The 10,348-nt window shown below is 34.8% G+C and overlaps 2 protein-coding genes and 1 long non-coding RNA gene across 3 annotated transcripts in view; 2 read left to right on the top strand and 1 right to left on the bottom strand.

The window, feature by feature from the left end:
• LOC136806051 (membrane protein FAM174-like) overlaps window positions 1-10,348 on the top strand; it is a 420,508-nt gene that overhangs the window by 312,896 nt on the left and 97,264 nt on the right. The gene's annotated exons all lie outside the window — the stretch shown is intronic.
• Window positions 3,960-7,299, bottom strand: LOC136806062 (uncharacterized). The gene is made up of 11 exons (XM_067062633.1): window positions 7,177-7,299; window positions 6,829-7,008; window positions 6,451-6,713; window positions 6,144-6,246; window positions 5,789-5,952; window positions 5,576-5,655; window positions 5,188-5,380; window positions 4,841-5,050; window positions 4,635-4,709; window positions 4,353-4,500; window positions 3,960-4,133 (listed from the first exon to the last, which is right to left on the bottom strand). The coding sequence occupies exons 1-11, from the start codon at window positions 7,292-7,294 to the stop codon at window positions 3,973-3,975; spliced, it is 1,695 nt and encodes a 564-aa protein (XP_066918734.1). The 5' UTR covers window positions 7,295-7,299; the 3' UTR covers window positions 3,960-3,972.
• On the top strand, window positions 5,284-6,912 carry LOC136806063 (uncharacterized). The gene is made up of 3 exons (XR_010846513.1): window positions 5,284-5,347; window positions 5,563-5,672; window positions 6,702-6,912. It is a non-coding gene; the product is annotated as an uncharacterized lncRNA (long non-coding RNA).

Genomic DNA, 10,348 nt, shown 5'->3' with positions numbered 1-10,348 from the left:
CAAGGGCGAATTGATATTCAAATTTTGGAATTAAAAAATTCAAAAATCTTCGATTAATGAGAACAGTTTAAACATGGCAGTTATTTTATTTCAAACACGCTCGGTTATTAATTGATCCCTAACAATATTTGCTCCCCGCAACTTCACTAACGTCATTTTTTCATTACATTTATACAATCTATAATTATATGGTTGATTACATTTAGCTTAGATTTGTAAAGGACGAGCGGGGCGATAAATTCGTAATAGCCCCGCTTTCTTGTAATCGCCCTGATGTAAACAAAAATTTCTATTGGTTGAAAGAAAAGTATCGTACGATATTTTGATTGGTTAACAAAATATCGTACGAAATTTTTAAGCTAATCAAAATAAGAGTGTCAGTCGAATGTTTTTTTATAGTTTCGAATGTTTTTATAAGTTTCGAAAAGAATAGCGATTGAGTGTTCTTCGATTCTTTTTTTGACCATATAATTAACGCGGAATAGCACGGTATTCTTGGGTGATTTTGGATTAATAACCCCTCGTTTCATTGAAAACACTTCAAAATAGCCCTTTTAGCAACCTTCGATGGTAATCCTACAGTTACAATTATCGTCGCCTATTCACCCCCAAGAAGGAACAGAAGATGCTCAAAATGACTATGAGGATTTAACATACTGTATTAATGACATTCCAAAACATAATATCCTCCTCGTGATGGGAGATTTCAATGCCCACATCGGAACAAACAACGCTCGATACACGTACCACGAAAACACTAACAGCAACGGTCAACTTCTCATTGATCTTGCATGTGAATGCAATCTTGCTATTAGCAACATGATGTTTCAAAAGAAAAAAAGTAAACTTTTCGCATATGTTTCCGATATGTCTTACACGAAGAGTCAAGTCGATTTCATTCTTATTAACAAAAAGTGGACAAACTCTATTAAAGACATATCTACAGCAAACAACTTTTTTGCGAGTTTAGGATCCGATCACCGAGTCCTCCGGGCTAAACTCAAAATTAGCTTCAGAAAATGTAAATCGCCTCAGAGATCAACATTTGACTGGTCCTTACTGAAAACTGATAATTACTTACAAAGTAGATATTCGATTCTCGTCCAAAACAGATATACTGCATTGTACAATGAAGAATACGACTCTACTCCACTGTATGAAAATCTGATTTCTGTAAACAATCGCACCGCTAAGGAACTCCTCCCAAGTAAAAAGAAATCAAAGCGTAATCAAACTTCCACTGACCCAAGAATCGCATCAGCAAGAGAAAATGTAAATAAAGCTTGCCAAGTCTATCATAACGACAAATCCCAGACCAATGAAGAGGTACTCCAAATGAAAAAGGCAGAACTCAACGTTGCCTACGATACGGTACTAGAGGAAGAATCAACATAAAAGAGGTTGCGGAACGACCGTTCCGTTTTCGCAAAGCGAAGAAATTTCGACACTAACAAATTATTTTTATAAGTCAAACTTTTATTGATAATGTTTTCCAACTCAACTCTTTCTTTTTTATAAGAATTTTATAAGAACAATACGAGGCTCAAAAATTAAATACGCCGGGTTTTGAGAAATTCAAAAACAATTTCAGGCTCAAAGTGCAAAAAAGGACAGCCAAACCTTTAAAAATTTACTGGTTCTTATAAAAAAGAGTGCCAGTGACAAAAAAGAACACATATGTTTCTTGTGCAATGGCTGAATGACCAACAACAAAGATATTACATTAGGCTTTAGGCTGATAGTTTATCTGAATAAATTGAAAGACTTTTATCCCATCTTTTTGTGACTTTTTGCAACAATTACTTAGCTCTCTATAAAAATTTTTACAAAGACAATTTATCAACAATTCTGAAATTATATTATACATTTCCCTTCAAAATTTAAAAGAAAATAGTGCGTAGTTTGAAAGATGATCTTGAGCTTTTCAGCCATTAGAACCTAGTATACAATCTCTCAAAATGTGCTACCTCTTTATGATATCATTCACTTCAAATGTAGTATCAATTTTCCGAAAAGGAATCAGCAGCCTAGCAATAATTTCCAGTAACTTATCAAGACTAGTGAGATTTTTTGCGTGATGAAATTTTGTCTTTTTGTGAGTCTATTTTTGCGATATTGTGTGTTCGGCAAAAAGATATTCCCAATGTTTCATTTATAAAATCAATCCAAACCAGTCCAAACTAATTTTTTCAAGAACCTTGCCTTGCAAAATAAAATTCAAAAACTTCTATAATTCATATAAGTATATTAAAGTAATGCCATTACTATTTATTAGGCGGTAATAATAACAAGCGTTATCTACAATCTCACGTCAAAGAGTTTATGAAAATATAAGTTGATTCGCCAGTAAAAAACACTTTTTTGTGAAAGATATCTTGTTTGAAAATATATTCGAGCTAGCATCGCATCAAAAGTAACATATAGGTACTTTTATCATTTAAGTTGTCTTTTGGGCTAAACATCGCGCAGAATGGGGTTTCTAAAAGTTGTCATATTTTCTTTTTTCACGCGCACCCCCGGAATTTGTTACGTCATCGGCAACATTTTGAACGCGCGTGATTGGTTGATTTAATAATCTAAACGCGCGTGATTGGTTGTTGTAATAATCTAAACGCTTATGATTGGCCGAAAAACAATAGGCAAAAACTTGTCGCGTCAGCAAATTTTCACATGTGAGGAACATTCGAGATTTCATTTGGAAACTTGCACACGTGAAGTCGACATCAAGATTTGAAATGTCTGGCAGAAAAAGGATTGACTATGTATCCTTGAATAACTTTTCAAGTGCCTCTGAGCACGAAGTTTTGGCTCAACAATCCAGACTGAAAAGAAGAAAGGACATTTATCAAGCTGAAGAAATCTTAGCAGAGAAGAAGGTTTGTTTGATTTGTTTTTGAGAATTATTTTGTGTCTCAAACAAAAAGAAATTTGGCTCAAAACCATGGTTTAGTATTCTCAAAGACAATAGTTGCTCATTTTGTAATTCTGCAGATTGGGAAGAGAACGTTTTATCTTGTGAAATGGTCTGGATGGGGCACAGAAGATAGTACCTGGGAACCGACAGATCATTTGGTGGACAGAAGACTTTTGCAGTAAGTCTTTCCACTCATTTCTGTAACTTTGTGTTTTATACATTAGGGACTTTTTCAGGGCTATCAGAAATCTGCACATTAGATTGAGCTTTTTCTGTTAATCTCAGCGCTGGCCGTTCTGAGTGCATTTTATTGCAGACCGACCGACTCAAATTTTTGGGCTCAAATGACGCAAGCACAACTTTGATGTGTGAAATAGCCTAACAGTTCTACTAAATTTTCTCTAAGTTTGATTTAAACTTGCTTGCATTTTTAGATTTTGGGAGACTCCATCGCCAGATGTCAGGCAAGTTGAGTTTTTTGTAGAGCGACTCCTCTCATGTTTTGAGGCATCCCTTAAAGAAAGGCTCCAGAGTGTGAGGCAACTCGACTTTCCAGTCGCAGTTTTCCGGTACCTCTTTAATGGGAAGGGGGTGGACCTAAAAAAGGATACTAAGGCATTACATAAAGATGACTTTGATCCCAGATGGTTCCCTAAAGATTGGCATTTTAGTCTCATAAACCTGAGAGGAACTAAGAGGGTTATTCTTTTCCCTGTCAAAATCCGCTGCTTTTTATCGAAATCCCCCAAGCTTTACAAAAAAACCCAGTTAGAAAGGATAGTAGAGAAAAAGCAGAGGTTGACACAAAGGATTACAGTCACCATAAGCAAAGATACTTTTAATTCCTAGTATTATATTATGTTTGATTTATAGTTAGGCTTATGATTTTGAGAAATATAGATTATGATCATGCAAGTTTATGCTGATCAAATTAGGAATGGGTATTGGCAATCTCTAAAATAGTTCCAAGATTTGCACTAAGTGATAATTTCAGAATTTTAACAAAAGCATCATGTTTAAACTATATAAAATTTCTTTTCTCATTTATTTTACTGCAATCATTCTTCTGTGTGGTGGTATGGGCGCTTCTTTCTCTCGTAACCTTCTTCATGGAGCTGCTGAGAACGCTTCTCAACACACAGCATGTTCACGCATGCATCTCTCCTGTTGATCTTTGAATGGAAGATTTTTCGCAGGTCATCATTTTTCTTCTCGACTCCTTAAAAATATTAGGAAAAGTTCTATGCAACATTGTCTCTCTTCAGAAAAGCTTCTTAAAAGTTTGTCAGTTTATTTTTCAGCAAGCATATTAAGGTTTTTTTAGTATCATAGATTTGATGAGGCTCTCAGAATTTAGTAGAATGACCTAGCCGTGTAATAATTACCTTGGTTATCCCTTCTTAAATTAATTTTGGCTCTCAGAATTTATTAGAATTACCTTGACCAGAAAAGATCCGTAAGGTTTTGTATTTCCGCAGGATTTCAGGAACATGCTTTGTCATGATGTGAATGTATGGGGTAACAGGGAATGCCCAATCATATCCACACCCATTCATTTTCTTTAATTGTTTGATCCATGCATGTGTCTAAATTACGAAAATATTTTACAGGATGAAATCCACGTTCACCAACCAAACGAAATGGAGATCTTAGACGACACTGAATGGAAGCAACCCGAAATCTTAATGAAGACATTTTTGTTTGGGGAAAATCTTCATACCTTCAATTCATAGTCATCAATTTCAGCGTCTGTCAATTCTGGGTGGTTCATGATGGTGTAGAGCTCCTCAAAGTCCTGAGAAACCAAAGTTAATATCTAATTTAGGTAAATCTTCATTAATCTCTAAATTTGCCAGAAGTTGGTTCCTTTAAGAAATATTTCAAGATTTTCTCGTTTTAAAACCCATTCAAGTTAATAGCCTTTACCTTCCACAGTTTTTGTGTTGAAGCCACATCCTGGCTTGGCAGAAATTCACCAAAGTGTGCTGGCAACTTTTTCAACATTCTCTTCTTATCACTACCCATTAATGATGTCCACTCCAATTTATTTTTCTTGTCTCTCCAAAATTTCAAAGTGATGCCGATTGATTTCATTGCAGACACAAGTTTTGATTGCATATCATTGTTTCCATTTTTCTAAAGAGAAATTATTAGGGATAAGTTTTGATTTGTGATAAATATACCTAGCCTAAATCCCTATCTACGATGTGAATTTCAATCAGTAGTAATAATTTGAAACATTTTATAACTCTAATTTCAGGAAGTCCACTTACTTCATCGATATCAATAATGGTATGGAACATTCCATCCTCCAACCGGTCTGTGACCCTCAGCAAAAGATGCAGCTCATCAACGCAATAATGATCAATCGGGACATCTGAGAAGATTGGGTCATCCTTGCATCCTGGCTGCTTGCTCCATTTTGCATTGATGGTTCGTTTTTTTCCTGACTTTGAAGGATCTTGGCTAAAAATTGATTTAAGATTTGTATAGTGTTGAGATATTTTAAAGCTAAGAGTTTTATATAAATTATCCTTGGTGATATTGTGTAATCTTTTTAGTACTTGTGGCTCTCTCAGAGTTTAACTACATTATTTTGCATTTGTTATAATAATAATAATAATAATAATAATAATCTTACATTTTAGGTTGCACACTTACCGGTCATTCTTGTTAATGTCGCAGTATATGCATGCATTGTTGGAGGTTGCCTGCTTCATACCAAGTAGCATCAAGAGAAACTGAATATAGAAACAAGGTAAAAATATCATTAATAACAAAATTCATGATCATTTTAAATTTACCCACAAAACATGACTACAGTAGACTGGTTGATTAGATTTTCAGTAACTCAAGCTAACAAAATGTACTTACTTTGTAATCTCCACCAATCAAAAGATTTACATCTAAATCCTTCCCATCCACATTGATTTTCGGATTTCTCGCAATTTCGCCCACCTCGGTAATCAAATCTTGAAAACTTTCTTTCATACAATCATACGATTCACTAGCCATACCTACACCAACAGCATTGTTTCCTGTAAATGAAGAAGCATCTTATTTTAACATTTATTTATCTTTGAAAATTGCTATCTATTTAGAGGCCTATGTTCAAAAGCCTGATTACCAAGTAATTTTTCAGTTTAGTGTGGTTAAACTAAATCGTTTTGTTTTTGTTTTTGAATTTTTTTACGGGGAGGTGTATCCTGAACTTAAACATTTTACTCACCAGAGCTTTTATAGAATGATCCAGACTCCTCTATAATAGTGTACGACATCACTACAAGGTTCGACTTTCTAGTGAGTTTTGTGCCATCACCACTGACTTTTAGCTAAAGTTAATAATATCAAACTTTAATATCTATGATCCTAATTGACAAACTGATATTTTAGTTAAAAAATTAAGATGTTTCATGTTTTCTCAAGCCTTGAGTTACAAATAACAAAAAATTTAGCCTCGTGGAACTTTTTTCGAGGTTAAGACCTTTCTGAGATATTTCCCATACACCAGTAGAGCTGCTGATTATTATACATACCATGATACTTTTATCTGCTGACTTTACTCTTGAATCTCTTTTTAATTCCCCCATCAGTGAACATTGAGCTCCAACGGTGTCTCCTGGGGTGTGGTCGATAACAAAGCTTCCAGAGAGTTCTTTTTGGGTCCTTTCAACTTGATGGGTTCTGGGCAGATCAAAGGCTATCTGTGACAGCTCATGGTATGCCTTCACAGAAACAGTATATCTGTCCAACACGTACAAAACAGCTTTTGTCCTATCCATTTCAGACATAACATCACCTAATGAAAGAATTCATTGGACAATCACATTTATCAAATGATCAGAATGAATGGAATGGGTCGTGCTGATTTACATTATCTAAATCGAGAAATGATGCAAGAATGGTATTTTCACCTGTTTTCCATTGGAAATTTGGATGAGTATCACTTGAGGACGTTTGGCTGGATTCGAAAGACGTTTGGCTGGATTCAAAAGACGTTTGGCTGGATTCGAAAGACGTTTGGCTGGATTCAAAAGACGTTTGACTGCTCGACACCGTTTGGCTGTTCGATGACTCTGACCACAAGGATGATTCTAAATACATTTTTGACACGTTTTTATGATATTTCGATTACCTGATTTTTACATGCCCTTTTCGAGCCCTTAACGCAAATCGTAATTTTTCCTCTTTTTTAAAGTATTTTTCATTGGAAAACGTTGAAACTTTTAAATCGAAGTGAAAGAATATTCAAAAATATCTACCTTTATCACATGAGACAGTGATCTTTGTGGCTGCTGATGTTTTTAATTTTATTTGAGTCGTTGCAAAGCCATATTTTTCCACTGCTCTCGTTACTTTTTCCCTGTAAATAGTACACATTTAGATTCACTTTCAGACATTCCTTTCTTTAGACATTTGATTCTCTTTTTCTGAAAATTTTGTTACGAGAGCATGGTTTACTAAATTAATTTAGAACGACATGTACGAGGCCAATGAATTGCTTTTGACATAAAAGCTTACCGAACTTGTGTTAAGCGTCTGTACTTTTGCCTTTGCCCCAACTCTTCAAAGGCTTTCGTTGACGTTTTTGTTGGAGTCTTAACTGTTGGTCTCTACAAAAGATGTTAAAATGGTCATTATCTAAAAGCCCAAAAGTGAATATGAGGAAATATTTTCATAATATTTATATTGTATATATCTTGTATCGTCTTTTTTATATATACATAGGGTACTCTTTTGTGGAAGGGTGGAATAAATAGGGGATGTGGGTACTGCAGGTAAAAATGAACAGAATGGGGTCATAATAAACCTGATTTTCCTAAAATCCCTTGTCAGCGTCGTGCTGCAGCCTTGCTGCCCTCAACCCATTGAGTTTAAAGCCCGAGGGGCTAAAGTCAATCTCTAACCTTTCTCAGGCAAGAAATACGCCGCATTTTTGACGATTGAATCTAGCAATTCCTTTGTTTACGATTGATATTTTTTTCAAAATCTAGCGGTAGATTTTAGTTTCAATCTGTCATTTGTGTAAAAACCAGGCGATCCGCTCAAGGCCGCGCAACTTTGATAGGATTTGTTGGATTCAAATCCTACCAAGGAGATTGACTTCTAGCCCTTCGGGCTTATACTTCATTGCCTCAACCTATGCCTATTGCCTAATAAACGTACAGACCAAAATAAACGTAGTACAACATTAGTACAGTATGAAACGGGTGATACACGCTTATTAGACACCCTTTTTTTCTTAAGAAACTAGTTTTACCAAGCGGCCAAATTGTTTCTTAAAAAATCGGCCTTTAGAACCTTAAATGTTTCGTAACGTATCTAAACTTTTTTACGTAATCAGCCTATTTTTCATGCAAAGAAAAATACATTTGTTTTAATCGATGGGTTCTTACAAAAAACATGTACATGTATTCAGCAGTCTTTAGACATTCATGTTCTTAAGAAAATGTTTATCCCCCAAATCTGTTTTCGATTCTTAATATGCTTATAAAAAATATGTTACTGTTCAATGAAACATTTATGACGCAACACTGAAACAATTCAATCCTGCCGGCGGGAAAACATTTTCCTAAAATTTATATTTTATGAATTCTGTAATATAAAAATTTCTTATAGAATAAAACTTATTTCATTAATACATACCTTTTCAGTCTGATCAATTTTTTCCAAATTGTCGTCGATGTTGACAAAGTGCCATTGATCTCTCAACTCGCGTTTTTTGGTGGAATTTTTGCCTTTCATCTGCTCCTTAAATTTAGTGGCCATTTTCCGAATACATTTAACCGTTTTGTCGACGTCTATCAAGGTTAACGTGTGAAGGCACAAAGTTTCTACAATATTTATACTTGTCTCGTCAAAAGTTTGATCATTTATCTTTTGTAACTCATGACCACTAATCTTGAGTCGAAATTTTTCATCCGAAGAAAGAGGGGCAACAAGAAACATTTTCCCGATATATCTGTCGTCTTAAAAATCTTATTTTCGAATGTTTTGATTTGTTATTAAATGTTCAAATCTGTCCTTTTATACCAAAGCCTAATTCCCTATTCGAACGAAAACATTCGAAATGTTTCACTGTTTTTATAAGAATATGAATTGAGAAGATCATATAAGTTACGATAAAATTGCATTTCTTTTCTCGTGATATAATTCATAAAATATTAAAAATGGCATTCAAAAATTATCCCATACAAAAATCTTTTCGGGGAAATAAAAATTCTATGGACAGAGACAGTTCTAAAGGAAAGGCAGGAGGACTAAAGTTTCCTATAAAAAAAATAAATCTGTCACGTAGACAAAGCGCTTCTACTTTTAGATTCGAACGCAAAATGTCATATTTTTTTCCGATTGGCTACTGAGAGCCATTTAGTTGTGCTTTGAGCCAATCATTAATTTTTTTTAAACAAAAGATTTAGAGATATGTTGCAAGTTTTCTTTTTTCCTATTGGCTCGTGAGAGCCATTTAATTGTTTTTTTATTGATCACATGACGTTCGAGAGCCAATCTATCGATAACAATGAGTCAAATGAGCAGCTCAGAAAATTCCTCGAAAATATTGAAAAAGAGGAGAAAGAAATTTTCTATGTAACAGATGAAGACATTCGGTTAGCTACAACTTCTCTAAATAATGACAAAACATACGATCCACACGACCTGAAAGCAGAACACTTCAAATACGCACCAAATTTACTACACAAAATACTTGCTACACTAACAAACCGCATTATGTCAAATCAAGAACTACCATACTCGCTCTCCACATCAATAATCATCCCTCTCGCTAAATCATACCAGAAACCACTTCAAGATGGAAACAACTATAGAGGCATCAGCTTAACACCAATCACAACAAAGATCATTGAAAAGACCATTCTAAACAAATGCCCAAAAGTCAAGCAGCACAACAATATGCAGTTTGGTTTTAGTAAAAATTCCTCAACCATTCACGCCGAACTATTCATCAAAGAAACAATTCAAAAATACAACCAAGAACATACACCCGTATATCTATGTAGTCTAGACGCAGAGAAAGCCTTTGATACCTGTAATTGGCTCAAGTTATTTACATCTCTGTACGAAAAATCAACCGTTCCAAATGTTGTGCTTAAATTTTTGATAAAATTATACCTACAAGGAGACGCTACCATCAGATACAGAAATGAATATTCAGACAAATTCACATTCTCCCAAGGAGTCAGGCAGGGATCAATCCTGTCTCCGTTTCTCTATAACCACTACACCGAAAAACTAATCCAGGACATACAGAACATGAACATTGGGACCAGACTCCCTGGAGGTATAAATACATCGGTCGTGGCATTTGCTGATGACATTATTTTACTCAGTCCCACCCTCAAACAACTACAGCAGATGTTAGATAAATGTGTAGAATTCGGAAAGGATCATGGTCTAAAATTCAACAAAACGAAA

The sequence above is a fragment of the Clytia hemisphaerica genome, unplaced genomic scaffold, assembly GCF_902728285.1.
Source record: "Clytia hemisphaerica strain Z4C2 unplaced genomic scaffold, Clytia hemisphaerica genome assembly, whole genome shotgun sequence".
Lineage (NCBI taxonomy): Eukaryota > Metazoa > Cnidaria > Hydrozoa > Leptothecata > Clytiidae > Clytia > Clytia hemisphaerica.
This window is presented reverse-complemented; position numbering and strand designations above follow the sequence as displayed.

Coding starts and splice junctions, on each gene's coding strand:
- LOC136806062 (XM_067062633.1), bottom strand. CDS start 7,294: ATGTGTACTATTTACAGGGAAAAAGTAACGAGAGCAGTGGAAAAATAT. Junction 6,714..6,828: donor AAATTTCCAATGGAAAACAG/GTGAAAATACCA, acceptor TTCTTTCATTAG/GTGATGTTATGTCTGAAATG. Junction 5,953..6,143: donor ATCATTCTATAAAAGCTCTG/GTGAGTAAAATG, acceptor CTTCATTTACAG/GAAACAATGCTGTTGGTGTA.